The 18,669-nt window shown below is 44.3% G+C and overlaps 1 protein-coding gene across 2 annotated transcripts in view; it reads left to right on the top strand.

Moving 5' to 3' along the window:
* Positions 1-18,669, top strand: part of LOC148137391 (putative G protein-coupled receptor 139) — a 58,448-nt gene that overhangs the window by 33,351 nt on the left and 6,428 nt on the right. The window contains exon 2 of one of the 2 annotated variants that reach the window (XM_087982720.1): positions 12,982-12,988. The exons of the other annotated variant lie outside the window; for it this stretch is intronic. Within the exon in view, the coding sequence (XP_087838846.1) occupies positions 12,982-12,988 (7 nt within the window). The remainder of the gene's footprint in view (positions 1-12,981; positions 12,989-18,669) is intronic. 2 annotated transcript variants of the gene reach the window in all.

Raw genomic sequence — 18,669 nt, 5'->3', positions numbered from 1 at the left:
ATACGGATGGGAGAGATAGACCGGGAACTATAGACAAGCAAATATTAGATTACTGTTAAGGAAACTACTGGAGAAAATAGGGAAGGAGAAAATTGAACTCCAATCAGAATGCCAAGGTTTGATCAGGGATAATCATCATGACTTTATCAGAGGGAAGTCACACCTACCGAATGTGAATTAGTTTGAGGAGGTTGCTGAAATAGTTTTGTAGCAAGGGCTTTGATTAAGTTCCACATGGGAAAATGAAAAATAAAGTAAAATCTCAAGGAATCAAGGATAACTGGACAAGTTACAACGAAAATTGTCTCAGTGGCAGGAGACAGAGAGTGGTGGGAGAAGGCTGTTTGTGTGACTGGAGACTAGTGTCCCTGGTATACCACAGGGATCAGTACTGTATCCCTTATTGTTTGTGGTATTCATAAGTGGTGCAGCTGTGAATGGAGGGGGGGTGGGTGAACAGCGGGGTGGTGGTTGTGATAAGTAAGTTTGTGTTTGCCTGGTTGGTTGGTTGTGAGGAGGTAGGTCTTATGTTCCAGAAAGATACACATAGATTGGTCAGATGGGCAGATCAATGGCAGATGGAACGTAAAGCTAATAAATATGATGAGATATTTGGAAGAAGGAACCAGGCTTGGAGGACTCAATGAATGGCAGCACACTTGGAAGCTCAGAGGGTGCTTCTCTACACATCCCCGAATGTGGCTGGACAGGGTAATACGTTAGTTAAGAAGTGGACCTTGGGTGTAGCAATTATTAATTGGGGCGTAGATTATAACGTCTATACACGGCTTTGGTGAGGAGTGCTGTGTGTAATTCTGGGAGCCACATTACAGCAAGGACGTGATAGTACTGGAGGGTGTGCGGAGGAGATTCACCGGGATGTTTCCTGGGTTGGGACATATCAGTTATGGAGAGAGGCTGGGTAAGCATGGGTTGTTTAGTTCGGAGCAGAGGAGGCTGAGAGGGATGTGATTCAGAAGGATAAGGTGATGATTGGAATGGAGAGGGTGGATAAACAACAGCTGTTCATTATAGACAGAGGGTCAAGAATAAGGGAGAATACTTTTAAAGTGAAGGGTTTGAGGTTTAGTGAGGATTAAAAGATAGTTTTCTTTCACCCGGATGGTGGTGGAGTCAGGAATTTAATTCCTGAGAGGAGAGTTATCACGGATATCCTCACACCCATTAAAAAGTGCTTGGACGAGCAATTGGAAGTGTCATAACATTCCAGGCTATGGGCCAGTTGTAGGAAAGTGGGACTACTGTAGATCACGTTGTATTTCCGACAGTATCGGATATATACTCCTGTGAGTGCATGGCTGTGCAAGGTCAGTCATTTAACAGCCTAAGGCATGAATTGATAGGTTTCTGAAGAGTGTATTCACAAGCGATATAAGAGTGAACTGTAATAGCTAGACAAATCATGTCAATATGAGAAATATGAGAATACAATTGCAGCTTCCTTACAATCTGAAACCAGAGAACAGGAATGGGGAACAGGGAAATGTCAGAACTATGAAGCCACTACCTCAGTTCTGTCTTCACAGAAATTTCTATCAATACTAGGAAAACGAATTCTGGTGTGGAAAATGATATAGTACATGGAACATAGAACATAGTAAGTACATGGTTTTGTAGAAAATATTGGGAGTGAAAGTAATGGTCATTGACAACACTAATATTGATTTATGAGATGGGAATTGTGTTTGAGAAGCAGACTGGGAGACAATTGAAATAGAAGCAATGGATGTAAAACATTTGCATTTACAGAAAAAAAAATCGTAAAGCTCCAAGCCCAGTTTACAAAATTAAATCTTTGTGGATTGGGGCGAATATATGGCCATGTTTCTAGAAAGGGACAGCTGGCAGCAAACAGTGAATAGAAATAAACAGACTCGGTAAGCAACAGCCTAACATTGTCTGAAAGGTATGATTCTGTGACAATGACCATGTTCCAGACACCCCATCTACTTCCCCAGATGTCTCCTGTCTCACCAGCAGGACAGACACGGCAGAAGTGGCGGCACAGTGGGATACAGTTGAAAGGGAATTGCTCTGGGAGTCCTCAATACTGACTCCGTTTCCCATGAAGTCTCATGGCGTTAGTTTACACATGGGAAAGGAAATCTCCTGCTGATTTCCATGTACCAGCCTCTCTCAACTGATGAGTCAGTACTCCTCCATGCTGACCAACACTTGGAGGGAGCACTGAGGGTGGCAAAGGCACAAGATGTACTTTGGGTGGGGGATTTCAATGTCCACAAAAAGAGGGGCTCGACAGCAGCATTACTGATTGAGCTGGTTGGGTCCGAAAGGATATAACTGCTAGACTGGGTCTGTGGCAGGTGGTGAAGGAACCAACAAGAGGGAAAAGACATATTTGACCACAGCCTTACTAATCTACCAGTTGCAGAAGTATCTGTCCATGACACTATCGGGTAAGAGTGACCACCGCATAGTCATTGTGGAGATAAAGTCACACCTTCACATTGAGAATAACTTCCACAATTTTGGGGGGCACTATCACCGTGCTCAATAGAACAGACTTCGAACAGATCTAGCATCTCAAATCTGGGTGTCCATAATGTGTCGTGGGTCATCAATAGCAGCAGAATTGTATTCCAGCACAACCTCATGGTCTGGCATATCCCCCTCGCAACAATTACCATCAAGAAAGAGGATCAACATTGTTTCAATGGAGTGTGCAGGAGGGCAGGAGCAGCACCAAACATACCTGCCAATGAGGTGTCAGCCTGGTGGAGCCACCAAACAGAACTGCTTGTGCACCAAACAGCATAAGCGGTAACTGATAGACAGAGCTAAGTGATCCCACAAGCAAAGGATCAGATCTCAGCTCTGCAGTCCTTCCACTTCTAGTTGAGAATAGTTATGGAAAATTAAACAAGTCATTGGAGGAGGAGATTCCACAAGTATCCCCATCGTTAATGATGGAAGAGCCCATCACTTCAGTGCAAAAGATAAAGTTCATGCATTCGCAATAATCCTCAGACAGAAGTGCTGAGTGGATGATCCATCTCAGCCTCCTCCAGCCAACCTCAGCAGGCATCAGCAAATTTTATTCAGTCCAGATTCAGTTGGAGACACCGGATACACCAGAGGGTACATACCCTGACAACATTCTGGCTATAGTACTGAAAGGTTGTGCTCCAGAACTTGTCACTGCCCTCGCCAAGCTGTTCCAATCCTATTATGACAACGACATTTCCCCGATAACATGGAAAATTACCCAAGTATCTCCTATACATAAAAAGCAGAACAAACCCAATCCGGCCAATTAACACCTCATCAGTCTACTCTCGATGAGCAGTAAAGTGATGGAAGGTGTCAGAGTTTTCAAGCAGCACCTGCTCAGCAATAACCTGGTCAATGACGCCCAGTTTGGGCTCCACCAGGGCCACTCATCTCCTGATCTCATTACCATGGTTCAAACAAGGACAAAAGAGCTGAATTCCAGAGTTGGGGTGAGAGTGACAGCCCTTTAAATCAAGCCTGTCTTAGACCAAGTGTGACATCAGGGGCCTAAGCAAAACTAGGATCAATGGTTAGCTCCACGCTGGTTAGAATCATACCTGACACGTAGGAAGATGGTCATGGTTGATAAAGGTGTGTCAACGTAGTTCCAGGACAAGTCTGTAGGAGTCACTCGGGCAGTGGCCTGGGCCCAAACATCTTCAGGGCTGCTTGATCAATGACCTTCCCTCCATTTTAAGGTCAGAAGTGGGGATATTCGCCAATGATTGCACCATGTTCAGCAACATTTGTGGCTCCTCAGGTACTGAAGCAGTCCATGTCCAAATGCGACAAGATCTGGACAGTATCCAGGCTGAAAAGTGGCAAGTAATATTCAGGCCATACAAATGCCAGACCCTGACCATCACCGCTAACATACAATCTAACCACTGCCCTCTTTCAATGGTGTTACCATCACTGAATCCACAGTGGACTGCAGCGGTTCAATAAGGCAGCTCGCCACAACTTTCTCTCGGGCACCTTGGGACAGGAAATTAATGCTAGCCCAGCCAGTCACACACAGATTCAGGAATTAAATATGTTTTTTTTGTAAAAAAAAAGGACGGTTGCTTAGTTATCATAGATATCAGTGCTCAGGCCCCAACTGTTCACAATACCCATTAAACATTAGGTTGCGGGAAACAAATACAATATATCCCAACCTGCGACAGAACTAAAGGATGTTGGATTGTGAGTGGGTGAGGAGGTTGTAAAAAAGCTTCAAGGTGACGAAGACAAGGGGAGTGAATGGGCAAATACGTGGCAGATGAAGAGCAAGGTGGGTAGACGTGACGGTGTGTCCTTTGGTGGGAACAAGAGATTCACATCCTATCGTTTGAAAAGGGATTGTTTGAAACATATTGATCTGCAAAGGCGTGCTTGCTCCTTATTGTTGTTTCCTTCTGCGCAGCCCTCCGATGTCCCTGCAGCACAGTGATGTCTGAACCCAGAAGTCAATACTGGGAATGGAATTGGCACGCTGCCCAGTGCATATAGACCCGCCAAGTGGGGAGCTGCAACATTGCAAAGGATCTGGATCGCCCTGTACACCAGTCACTGAAAGCGATATTACAGGAACTCAAAGCAGTTAGGAAGATCAATGAAGTGCTGACCTTCATTTCAGGGGAATTTGAATCCAGGATCAAGGGTGTCTTACTGCAACTGTACAGGGCCTTGGTGAGACCCCATCTCGAACATTGTGCAGTGTTGTTTGAAGTTTTGGTCTCCGTACCTAATAAAGGGCAAACCTGACATTAAGGGATAGCAACGAAGGATGACCAGATTGATCTCTGGGATGACAGTCTTGCTGTGGGAGTAGTGTTTGGAGCGACTGGGACTGTATTCCATGCGGTTTAGGAAAACGGGGGGAGATCTCAGTGAGATATATTACACTCTGAAAGGGCGAGAGAGATGAGAAGCAGGGATGATAATTCCCCAGGCTGTGGTGTATAAAACAAGGGGCCACAGTATCAGGTACAGACAGGCCACTCTGCATTGAAGTGAGAATAAATGTCTGCACTCAGAGTCTGGTGAACCTGGAGAATGCGCTTGAACCTGGAAACCAAGACACTGAATATAAATAAGGATTTAGAGACAGTAAAGGGATGCTGGGAAAGCAAGAGTACGGTGTGGAAATAAAGGGCCAGCCATCATTATATTGAATTGGGTAGCAAACTCGATGGACCAAAGGAACTACTGCACTTCCTATATTATAGCTTCCCAAGGTTAATCATATTAACGGATATATTCATTGTTTGGGATAAGTGCATTGTGGAGATGTTTGAAAATAAACAACAATGAGGAAGGCTCAATGTGTCTTTTCCCGATGTTTCTGTGCTGTCTGTGGGAAAGCTCTGTAAGTATTGTCACAAATTCTCCGATGTTAGAAAGGAGGTCTGTGCAGGGTCAACAGGACTGTGTTTCCTGTTCCCTGTTTCCTTTTCCGATACCGGCTGTGCCTGGGATTTCTGTCCAGGCTTATCCTTTACGACCTCGAAGCAGTTTGATACAATAGAGTGTCTTGCTTGACCGATTCAGAGCTGAAAATTTAGTGCTGGAACAGCACAGCAGGTCAGGAAGCATCTAGGGAACAGAAGATTCGACGTTTCGGGCACATGCCCTTCTTCAGGAATGAGCAGAGAGTGTTCAGCAGGAGAAGATAAAAGGTAGGGAGGAGGGACTTGGAGGAGGGGCGTTGGAAATGTGATAGGTGGAAAGAGGTCAAGGTGAAGGTGATAGGTCGGAGTAGGGTGGAGGCGGAGAGGTCAAGAAGAAGACTGCAGGTCAGGAAGGCGGTGCCGGGCTGGAGGGATTCGGCTGAGACAAGGTGGGGGGAGGGGGGATGAAGAAACTGGTGAAGTCCAAGTTCATTCCCTGTGTTGGAGGGTTCCCAGTCGGAAGATAAGACGCTCCTCCTCCGACCGTCGCGTTGTTGTGGTTTGGCGGTGGATGAGTCCAATGACCTGCATATCCTCGGTGGAGTGGGAGGGGGAGTTGAAATGCTGTGCTACAGGGTGATTGGGTTGGTTCGTCCGGGTGGCCCAGAGGTGCTCTCTGAATCGCTCCGCAAGTAGGCGGCCTGTCTCCCCAATATAGAGGAGGCCACACCGGCTGCAGCGGATGCAGTAGATAATGTGGGTGGAGGTGCAGGTGAATCTGTGGCGGATATGGAAGTTTCCTTTGGGGCCTTGGAGAGAAGTGAGGGGGGAGGTGTGGGCGCAAGAGACCATTATAAGATTCAGAGACCATTATAAGGTTTATCACATGTCTGTGTGTCTGGAGTCATGTTGAGCCAGACCAGGAAAGCACGGGAGACTCAATTCCTAAAAGCACGATGGGGAAGGAAATTGGTGTTCACAATCGACATTGGCTTCAAGGTCACTGTTTACTGACGCCAGATTTTGCATCTTAATGTTTTATCAATTATTTTTAACTTCCACCAGCTGCCAGAGCATTAGCCTTGTCTGGATTAGTAATCCAGTGACATTTTCACAACAGCACCATCTCCACATGGAGACCTATCGCAAACCACACTGAGCAGGATATTTCTGTGCTGCTTGACAGCTCTGTCAAAAATAACTCCCACCAATTGACTATCGTGATTGGACTAAGGGGGTGGTAATTGGTCAGATTGTAATTATTCTCCTCTAAGGGGACAGGACATAGCTGAGTAATTTTCCACATTGCCAGGGAGATGTCAGAGTTGGAGCTGGAATGAAACAGCTTCCCTAGGGACACGGCTTATTGTGCAAAATAAGTCTTCAATCCTATTGCAGGAATGGTGTCGATCTATTGTGTTCAGCTGTTTCTTCATGTCACGGGCAGAAAATCAAATTGGTTGAAGACTGGCATCTGTGATTCTGTGGGCATCATGACGAGAGTGAGGTGGATCATCAACTCAACACTTCTGGCTGAGAATGGTGCAGATACTACATCCTTGACTTTTGCACTGGTGTCCAGGGTAGTTCTGTTATGTAGTACGGGGATATTTATGGAATCCTCTCCGACAGTCATTTGTTTAATCGTCCATCACTATTTATGACTGAGTGTGTCAGGACTGCGGAGCTTCGAACAGATCTGTTGGTCAAGTGAGGTAGCTTTAATGTGTTAGCATCAGGTTTAAGTTCACATTATTCTGACCCTCACATGTTCACCCTCAGTCGTTACTGAAACATGTGTCGTGTTGATTGTCATGGCAGACTGAGGAGATTATCCCAGGGCAAACATGTTACAGGTTGTGGTTAATGCTGTTTGCTTCTCCTGCTGCTCTAGGCTACAACATTACATGAATACGCAGTTTTGAGTTGCAATATCTGCAGTGCAATTCTACTGTCTGTCCCTTAGTTCACATCGGGACCCATTCACCCATCAGCCCTGTACTCAGTGACCTACTCTGGTTTCTGATGTGGAAATACTTTCATTTTCATACTCTCATTCTGCTGATGGTCTATCCCTGGGTCATGCTTCCAATCTGACACATTCTGCAAAACCAATTAACGAATTTTAATTCAATTGTTTAATTAATCTGTATCCTTTTTTTCACTTGAGTAATACCATCTTCTGTATTTAACATGAAAGTCTTTCCCTCTGTTTCTCTCCCTGATCATGATTAAGAGATTTGTAGTGTCAGTGATGCCAGCCTTATGTAGTTTCAGAGCCAATGAATTCACTGGATTCCCAATCATCTTCACCACACTGTTTGTTTCCTCTTTTGGTTTGATGCCTTATCACTCATGACTGCCTTGTCCTCCCATGAGTATGTTTCATGTCCTTTGGGATGGATTTATGATATCCTCCGAATTATCCCCAGACACTCCTCCCATTGCTGCTCCATGGTCTTTACTGCTCGGCTCAACTCAATTAACTCTGGCCAACTCCTGCCACATGTCATTGTAGTTACATTGCTCAATTATAATCACATTACATCAAGAAGACAGCAATAGATAGAAACCGAAAGAAGGAGTTTTGAGAGATTGGACACAAAGCATAATTGGCAGATTTCTTAACTAGATACAAAGAGAGAACGAGAGAGATGATATAGATGAGGAAATGTGAAAAATGAGAAAGTGTTATTATTGAAAGATTTAGATGTACATCCCTCAATGTTTTGGCAATGCCTGTGCTGTGTTCCTTTGTATAGTGCATGTACAACAGAGCAATGTGTTCAAATGCTGGGTCTGATGGCAGAATTTTTATCTCCAATGATATGGCAGACACTAACTTTGGAAAGAACCCAGCAGGCCAATATATTGAATTCCCTGTAGAAAGTGGATTAACTGAAATAAGTTGGGATACCAGAAGCATGAATTTATAACACACTTCCTGATAGGAATGAGAGATTAGAGTAGAGAATTCCAGAAATGGAGGGAACATTGAGAGAAGGGGAAAATGTCACTTTAGATGAGAATCAAACAATGTTTTAATGTTTTATAAATTTTATACATTATGTGCATCATTTTTCGTTAACTGTGTCTCTGTTGTTCATTTAAAAAGTGTTGTGCACATATGAAAAATGCTACTTATCTGCACACACACATTGATTAAACAGTGTACATAAAATCATTTTTCCGCCATTGAAATGGTCCTGTTGTTGTGTTACCAGGATACATGAACACCAACTGGCCACCAAAAGACACGACCCACTATCACTATGTTCCATAATACAGACAAAGAAAGGCACCACTTTGATTGGGATGCCACACACACATCTTAAGAAACGCAAGGACATTATTAGAGGAATGGCATTCTAACCAGAAGTCCATCAATAAACACATTAATTTAGATCCTATCTACCTTCTCTTGTAAAACAAAATAACCGGAAATGACCCACCCACCTTAAGAAACCAAGACCTATGAATAGAGAGGCGGGACATACCATCAGTGCTTCAGCAGAGACGCTCATTGATGATGTTACCTAGTGATGGTGTTGAAACATCTGAAAACAAACCTTTAAGCATAACGAGCTAACTTGCATACATATAAACTTATTTTACTTTTATTAGTGGAATTTGGGAGTTCTCATGTTTTAACAGATTATGATATGAGGTGAGCTTTTCTGGTTGTGTGGCTTTAATTAACAGAGGGGTTCGATATTTATGTCATAACAGTTTGGGGCCTTGCCGTATGGGATTTGGACAGAATTAAACAGAAATGAGATACAAAAGCTCCCAGCAGATTCCAACACGTGGCAATTAGTGACCTAGATCTTCAAATAAAACCGTGGGAAAATTCATTTAATTTTGTTTACCTGTGGTTGGTTAAATTACAAGTGAAAGAAATGGCTTTTAATATGACTAAAGAGGTTCCCAAATTTGCCAAGGAAGTTTAGAAAGACAGAAGTACATTTTTTTTAAAATTAGTAAATAGGTTGGAATTGGGTTTATCCAGCGACAAAAGGAGTTGAAATGGAGTTGGTCAAGCATTTTGATGTATCAGAGAAACAGACAAGCGCAGTAGAGTTAGAAAAAAACTTAAATTGCAAATATGGCAACTGGAGTTAGAAAATAAATAAAGAGATGGAAACAGAGAGAGAGAAGAAAGAGAAAGAGAGGTAAAGAAAGAGAGAGAGTATTTGAAATTCAGAAGTTGGAAATTAAACAAGAAAGTTAAATTAACAGGATTAACAGTGAAGGGAGAACTTAGGGATGTATACAACTATGTTAATACCTTGCCATATTTCGGTGGAAAAATATATCAAAACCTCTTTTATTTTTTATGAAAAAATGGCTCAGTAGATGGCATGTCCAGTGAACTTGTGGGTAATGTTAGTTCAGACTAAGCTGCTGGTGAAGTTTAAAGACTCACTTCCACAGATGGGAAGAATTCATTTGAATGAACTAGAAAGTTCAAGAAGTGAGAAGCGCGGTAGAAATGGCAGGTAAATATGCATTGGTGCATGAGATGAAATTTAGCTTCTGGGAGGATTTTCATCCTGTGAAGGGATTAGAAATTGGGAGAAGGGGAGATCCTACACTGCAAGACATAGAGTAAAGCACACTGGCAATAGTTTACCACAGGTGAAAAATAAGCTCAAGCGGGTTGAAAAATGGTGAAAGGCCTCATGTGTTCTCACTATAAGGGAGTGGAACACATAGAATTACAGTGCCAATGGTTGAAGAAGGACACTGGGAAAAGGTGTTTTCACTGCAGTAAGCTGGGACATACAGTGCTGGGCATTGAAGGAAGACACTTTGGGAAAAGATGCGGTAAAAAGGGTGAAGCCAGTGGCATTAGTGAACCTGATAAAGAAGACCCGAAGTCTCCAAGGAGCTGTAGGAGAGTGCACAGCCTAGGTATAGAGTCAGTGCCTGGTCTCTATAAAGAATTCGCCTCTGTGGATAACGTTTACTCAGAAGGTGTGTGTGTGTGTGGGGGGGGGGGGGGGGGGGGGGTGGGGGGGGGGGTGTTGTGCAGGGGAGGACAATAAATTATAATTTTGTGAGATACGGGATCTTCTCGGTCTCTAATGGTTGAGAAGTGAGGTGCCAGAAAAGCACAATAGATCAGGCAGCATCCTAAGAGCAGGTCAGTCGAAATATCAGGTATAAATCCATCAGCAGGAATGTGGCGGGGGGAAAAGGGGGCTGAAAGATAATTAGGAGGGCAGGAGCTGGGATGGTGGGAGGGTTACTGGGAGGGCGACAGGAAGATGTAGTTGGGAGTGAGAGTTCTCTGTCGGAGGGGAGTGTGGAGTTGATAGGTGGGAAGGAAGATAGAGAGTTAAGACAGTGCAAGGGGCGGTGCTAAGTTGAATGGTTGGGTCTGGGATGAGGTTTGGGGAGGGGCGATTTGGAAATTGGTGAAGTTGATGTTGATGCTGTATAGTTTGAGGGGTCCACCTGTCCTACCACCTATCCACTTCACCTTCCTCTCCGACCTATCACCATCACACCCCACCTGCAACTAATTATCGCCTTCCAAGCTACCGTCCACCCAGCTCCACCCTCACCCTCCTATTTATTTCTCAGCCCCCTTCTCCCTCCCTTACACCGCACATTCCTGATGAAGGACTTGTGCCTGAACCGTCAACTCTCCTACCTCCTGGATGCTGGCTGATCTGCTGTGCTTTTCCAGCCACACCGTTTTCAACTCTGATCTCCAGCATCTGCAGTCCTCACTTTCTCTCGGCCTCTGATAGAAGGAGAAGGAAGTATTTTCACTCTTTCTGACATATTATTCAAGAGCGTGATAATTTGTGGAATGGAGACTGAAATTAAGCATTCCCTTATGTAACATCAGGTTGGAGTGCCAAATCAAGGTTGGGGAAGTAACAGTGAGTGTGAGCGACAGAGTGTTAGGAATACAGTTTGTTCTTGTAGTTGGGATCCAAGACGGGAGAGGCACCCCTTGTGGTGGAGAAGACAAAGGAAGACTAGGGAACTGGGGAGTTAATAAAAAAACATACCCAGGAATTTTTCCAGACAGTGTAGTAACAAGATCCCACTGTCATAATTTACAGCAGGAAGGAAAAACGAAAAAAAGATACAAAGGAGTTGATGTTCAGTTACCTGACACCCTGTTTGATGTGACGGCGCAGGAAAAACCTGAACAGGCAGAGGGTCAGGCAGGGGTGCTTAGTCCCAAAACGCTAATGGACGTAGAACAGACACACACACACACACACACACACACACACACACACACACACACACACACACACAGACACAGACACACACACACACACACACACACACACACACACACACACACACAGATATACACACACACACACACAAAATGATTTTAAATATATTGTCGAACGTTATTCATTTAAAGATAGAATCAACCACAAGGGATGAATACAGATTTCTCCAGCTTCCTCATTTTCCCTCCCCCCACCTTACTCAGTCCCAACAATCAGACTCAGCACCGCATTCTTGACCTGCAATATTCTTCCCGACCCCTCCGCCCCACCCCGTCTCAGGCCTATCACACTCACCTTAATCTCCTTCCACCTATCGCATTTCCAACGCCCCTCCCTCAAGTCCCTCCTCCCTTCCTTTTATCTTAGCCTGCTGGACACACTTTCCTCATTCCTGAAGAAGGGCTCATGCCCGAAATGTCGATTCTCCTGCTGCTTGGATGCTGCCTGACCTGCTGCGCATTGTCAGCAACACATTTTTAAGCTCTGATCTCCAGCATCTGCAGTCCTCACCTTCTCCTCCTTCATTGTAAGATGATTCGAGTACATAAGTAAAGTCATCTTCCTGCTGTTGTAGAGCCTTGCTGAGAGAGCATTTGGGGCACTCTATACAGATTTGATCTCCTTTGTAAGGAATGATCTCCTTACCACAGACACGGGTGATGGTAACATGAGGGTGGAGTGAAGAAGCTGAGTGTTTAATCTGTAGAGCTGTGAGAGATGAAGAAATGGTGATGCTGAAACACGAGGTGTGGCAGCGATCACTTCATTCCAAAAGGGACATTGATAGGGTCAGAAATTCCATACTTTAACCAGGATTGGTTGGTTTGATTTATTGTCACGTGTACCTCAGTACAGGGAAATACTTTATTTATGAGCAGTGGAGGAAGATCATAGTAAGCATGGCCAGACAGACCATAGGGTGGAAATAGACTTGTGCAGAGTAAGGCATACAGGTTATACTGCACAAGACAAGCACTCCACAAGATCAACATGAGCAAGATCAGCATTATTTGATCTTAGAGAATCCATTTATCAGTCTAACGTGACTTTTCTAATAGTTTATTTGCCTAAATTAACTCTCCCCACATTATTGTGCAGTCAGCGTGTGAACCAGTACTGTATGCCATATTGCTTACAATCCTCAACAGCAGCCACACTTCCTTCTATCTGAAACAGGTAGCCATTCCCACCAGCTTCCGCCCTACATAGAGAACACCAGGCTGGTTTCTCGGAGATGGAAGGTGCCTGCTTGAGACTTCACACAAGACATATGGCTTCCCTCCTCACCGCTCGAAAACCACGTTAAGGTCCCACGTGTGTTTCATGAGCAATGGAGTCACGAGGAACAACGTGGAGCAATCTGTCTGTGCAGCCTCTGCTCCACTTGTTCATCGTGTTAGAGCATCAATTAGGAGACAGTGAGGGCTGCCGATGCTGGCGATTGGAATAGCGAGTGGAAAAGCAACTGATCAGGCAGCATCCGAGAAGCAGGACAATCCACGTTTTGGGCATCAGCCATTCATCAGGAATCAGCATACATTACCTCATTCTGTCCCTTTGTAAGTGCGTTGAGGGGGGAATGGCCTCCTCCTGTTCCTGGCTAAGAGACTTCAGGGGCTGAATGGCTTCATCCTGTTCCTGTATAAGTGACTCAAGGGGCTGAATGGCCTCCTCCTGTTCCTGTGTAAGTGACTCAAGGGGCTGAATGGCCTCCTCCTGTTCCTGTGTAAGTGACTCAAGGGACTGAATGGCTTCTTCCTCGTCCAATTGGACTGGGTCAAGGGCCTGATTGGTTACTCCTGGTTCCTGTTTTACAGCTCGGTGTGCTGACAAGTGTGATGATGCTGCAGCTTTAAGAGGTTATTTTGTCCTCATTTCTTTTCAGAGAGAGATTGAATAATCGTCACCAAGCTGGATAGTTAAGACCACTGAGTAAACACCGAGAGGGGCCTTGGGTTTATTTTAATGCAGCCTGAATGGGTGTGGCCAGCTCTCACAGATTAGGATCTCTGGGTTTTGGTTTCTCAGTAACATCAGAAACTATTGGGGTCTCCACAGATTTGGAAGCTTCAGGGAGTGTCTCCTTGCTGCTACTCTCTGAATTTTCTTTTGATGCTGTGTTTAATTCCTGGATTGGAGAAATGTCTGTGACAATCTGTGTCTGAATATTCCTTTTTGCCAAAGGCTGTGTTTATGCAACTTTCCGATATTGGAACAGTTTATGCGTAATGGTTCCGAGAACTAGTATTCTGTTAACTTGTCCAATAGAATTACGTTATTGTAAATTCCTCTTTCTTTGGTTTCATTTTATCTTTTGTGTTTAAATAAATGGTGTTTTGCTTCACACCGTGTAGTTTGACCAGGCACATTGCATCTGGAACCGACACTTTACATTTCCATTAAAATACGAAAACATTAGAGTCTAGGCTACCGCCTTCAAATAGTGTAGCCCATCACACTATACTCCTTCTCTTCCTGAGTAATAGGCTGGAGGCACTGAATGGGCTGTCCCTGTTTTTCTCCAATAGTGTTAATGGGCTGAATGACTTCCTCATATTCCTGTGAATCCAGCGTGAGGTGCTGAAAAATCTCTTGTTTTACTGTGGCAATGTGCAGTGCCCGCCAGTGCTGTTACATGAATGTTATGCACCCTTTAACAGCACACGCCTCAATGGAATCTGGGTCTTGCTGCACATGAACACAGACCAGTTCAGGAGCTGACGAGAGTCAAAATGCTGTGAACATTGTGGAATCTTCAGTGACCATCCCCACATTCGGATCTTATGTTGGGGAGGATGGGGGCGGGGAGACATTGATGAAGCAGCTGAAGATGTTTGTGAAGAGGAAGCCAACCTGAGGATCTCCCAGAGAGGTGACCCAGGACTGAGACGATGAACATCTCCCTTTGTGCCATGTTTGACTCCAAACTCTGATTCCCATGATGTCCAGTTTTGTTAAGCTCCTTGATGTCAACAGAAGTTAACCATTGCCTTGATATCAGGGCCAGTCATTTTTACCTGAACCCTTGTGTTAATCACTTATGTTCGCATCAGTAGCCCATGATATAGGAGCAGCAAGTGTTTTCTTTAAACAGGGTGGCATTGAATGTCCACTCTTCTCAAGAGTGTTGGGGTAGCTAGATGTCTGAAAGTATTTGAAAAGGAAGTAGATGGATATTGACCTAGTACAGGCACAAGTTGCAGAGAGGGGAAGCTCTGTGAAGAGAGATGAGGGGCCTCTTTCATACCCGTGCCTGGATTTTCCAATTACATTTCCCAAATCACCTCAAAGCGTGTGTCAGTCTTGAGGGGCTGAATGTTTCTGTGCACCAGTTTACAGCAGTAATTACCCTCCAACTGTTCCTGTCTAGCAGGTTTGAGGGGCTGAATGGAGCACAGAAACATGGTACTGAGTAACAGGAGTGGGTCATTAGACACTTTGACGCTTCTCCCCCAGGCACCACAACAAAGAGCACCCGAGCTACAAATCTTCACCCAAACTTTGAACTAAGATTGTGGCTGAACAGGTTTTGGCTCATCCCCACTTTCCTATCTGTGTCCCATTATCCGTGACTCACTTTCCTGTCAAATATTTAACTAACACAGCTTTCAATCAATGTGATCATAGAGGCACGATAAACTTCCAGTGAAGACAATTCCCACTTGAAAGGTACTTTCAGAATTTTTCGTCATCCCTCTTATAGAATCAGAGAGTCATGCAGAACGGAAACAGACCCGTTAATCCAATCTGTTCACTCCGATAAGATATCAAATCAGATCAGTCCCATTTGCCAGCATTTGGCCAATATCCCTCCTCTTCCAGAAACTTCTAAAATGTGCGATTGTAACTGCCTTCACCACTTCCTCAAACAGCACTTTCTGTACACACACCACTCTCTTTGTGAAACATTTATCTTCAGATCCCTTCTAATTCATTCGCCCTCTCCCCTTCAACCTATGCCCTCTTGTTCTGGACTCCCCTATCCCGAGGAGCAGAACGTGGCTGTTCAGAATATCCATCTCCCTGATGGTTTCATAAACCTTTACAATGTCACACCTCAGCCTTTGCCACTCCAGGGGGGAAGCACCTCAACCTAATTAACCTCTCCCTAATGCTCAAACCTACAGTCCTGGAACAACTGTGTTCTGGTACACAGTATTCCTAAAGTGGCCTCAGCAACACCCTGTACAGATGCAACATACCACCCCACCTCCTATACTCAATGCTTTGACTGATTAAGGGAAATGTGCCAAATGTGTTCTGTCCCACTCTGTCTACCTGCGACTCAATTTTCATGGAACTATGCACCTGCAGTCCTAGGTCCCTTTGTTCTGCAACACTCCCCAGGACCTTACCACCAAGTGTATAATTTCTGCACTATTTGACTTCCAAAACTGCAAAACCTTGTATTTATCTAAATTAAACTTCAAATGTCACACCTTGCCCCTTTGTCCCATCTAATTGTGGTTTCGTTGTACTCTGAAATAATCTACTACACCACCTTTCTGATGTAATCTGTAAACTTACTAACTATGGCCCCAATATTCACATCTAAATCCTTTACATAAATGATGAAATGCAGTGAACTCAGTACTGATTCTTGCGGCACACTGCTGCTCACAAGCCTCCCGTCTGAAAAACATCCCTCTTCCTTTAAGCCAATTGTGACTAGCTTCTTCTGTAACCCATGTGATCGAACCTTACTAATCTGTCTACCAATCAGAATGAAATACTAACTATGAAGAGAGGCTGAGTAGGTTAGTTTTATTTTCACAAGTATAAAGGAGATTGAGGGTGGACCTCATTGAGGTTTGCAACCTCATGAAGTATATAGACACGGTGGATAGAGACAAGCTTTTTCCCAGGGTGAAGGATTCAATACCGAGAGGTCGTGCTTTCAAAGTGAGAGGTAGAAAGTTTATGGGGGTTACACGCTGTAAGTACTTCACACAGAGGGTGGTGGGCGTTTGGAACGCGTTGCCAGCAGAGGTGGTAGAGGCAAGCACGGCAGATTCATTTAAGATGCGTCTGGTCAGAGGTATGGGTAGGTGGGGAGCAGAGGGATGCAGATGCTTAGGAATTGACCGACAGATTTAGACAGGCTTGGAGGGAGAAGGGACTGTTCCTGGGTTCGAAATTTTCTTTGCTCTTTGTTCTTTAAAGGAACACCTTGCTGAGGTCCATGTACACAATGTCTACCAAACTGCCTTCATCAATCTTCTTTGTCACCTCTTCAAACAACTCAACCAAATTAATGACCCATGATTTCCCATGCAGAAAGCGACGTTGTCTTCTCCGATCAGCCCTTGCCTTACCAAATGTATGTAAATGCTATCCCTCAGAATCCCCTCCAACAACTTACCCACCACTGACATCAGGCTCACCGGTCTATAGTTCCCCGGCTTTTTGGGTCACTGTTTCTTTTTCTCGTCCCACTCTTCCACTGCTCACAACAAATGTGAGCAGGTTGGTGATATGGCCGATGATATCGTTCTCAGACTGGGTCAGGGTCAGTTTTAGGAACAAGTCAGGTTAGTTTCTTTAATCTGCTAAAACAACACGTTTATGATCCAGAGCAATGTTACTCCAACTATGATGGAAAGAGGAATAGCAAACTGTTTGGGTATTGTAAATATATAATTAATATTTCCCTTTCTAAAAGCAATGACACACAGAGAGACCGATAAACAAAATCTCTGCAATTTTAACTGAATGAACTTTGTCCAGATATTATTGTAACTCATGACAAAAGGCAAAATTGTGAGATTGTCCAAAACGTTATTCTGATTCTGAAGATATTGTACTCACACAGCTGCTAGCAATGGGATTTCATCCTGGGAGAGTTGGATTTGGCTCAATTCCCTTTGTTTTAGGCAGTGGGTAGATTCCAATGAATTGTTTTCAGGGATCACCCAAAGGGTAGCACGGTGGTTAGCACTGCTGCCTCACAGCACCAGGGACTTGCGTTCGATTCCACCCTTGGGTGACTGTCTGTGGGGAGTTTGTGCATTCTCCATTTTCCTGTGTGAGCTTCTAATGGGTGATCCAGTTTCTTCCCACAGCTCAAACTGTGGAGGTTCTGTGGATTGGTCATGATAAATTGTCTGTAGTGTTCAGGCATTTCTAGTTGAGGTGCATTAGTCAGGTGTATATATAGGTGACTGGTATGGACTTGTTGGGCCGAATGCCTGTTTCAACACTGCAGGGATTCTATAAGAATGGTAACGATGACTGTAGATTTTTTTTTGTTTAGCTCGCACACATTGCTGTGATGAGGAACAATGAAGGACTGAGAGTGCAATAGGCCATTCCTTCTCGGGCAGACTACATTTACTCCCTCTCTGAGCTGAATCACACAGTCATGTCATCCTCTCCCACACTGGACCATGTGAGGTCCCTTGCACATTGTCCACACTATGTCTTTATCACATTCCCTGTTCCATGTAGATGCATCATTGCTGTTGTCATGCACAGAGCCATACCCTTAGCAGAAAATGGTCTCGGTCGATTTGAAATATGTTTACATGGCCCTGCGTCATTAAAAAATAAAATGCTTAATTTATTCAGAACACCTGTGTTAAAATGAATGCATTTTTTAAAGAAATACAGAAATTGCTGGAAAAGCTCGGCAGGTCTGTCAGCATCCAGATGCCTTTTACATGCTGTAGTTCTACCAGCCTCCACCATTTCCTCTGGCAACTCATTCCATACGCACACCACCCTCTGCGTGAAAAGGTTCCTCTTAGGCCTCTTCAAAACCTTTCCCCTCTCACTTTCAACCAATGCCCTCTAGTTTTGGACGCTCCTAACCTGGGAAAAAACCTTGACTACACACCCTATCTATGACCATTCTGATTTTATAAACCTTTACTGCTGCGAAATGTGACTGCAATCAACACGAATGGCTGTACTTTCAGTCATCCTGGGCCTAAATTCTGAAATTCAATACTGACACCTCTTCCTTCTCCATCAACTCACAATTCTAAAACCACTTT

The sequence above is a fragment of the Chiloscyllium plagiosum genome, unplaced genomic scaffold, assembly GCF_037043375.1.
Source record: "Chiloscyllium plagiosum isolate Xiang-an unplaced genomic scaffold, Cpla_swu_hap1 HiC_scaffold_44, whole genome shotgun sequence".
Classification (NCBI taxonomy): domain Eukaryota; kingdom Metazoa; phylum Chordata; class Chondrichthyes; order Orectolobiformes; family Hemiscylliidae; genus Chiloscyllium; species Chiloscyllium plagiosum.
This window is presented reverse-complemented; position numbering and strand designations above follow the sequence as displayed.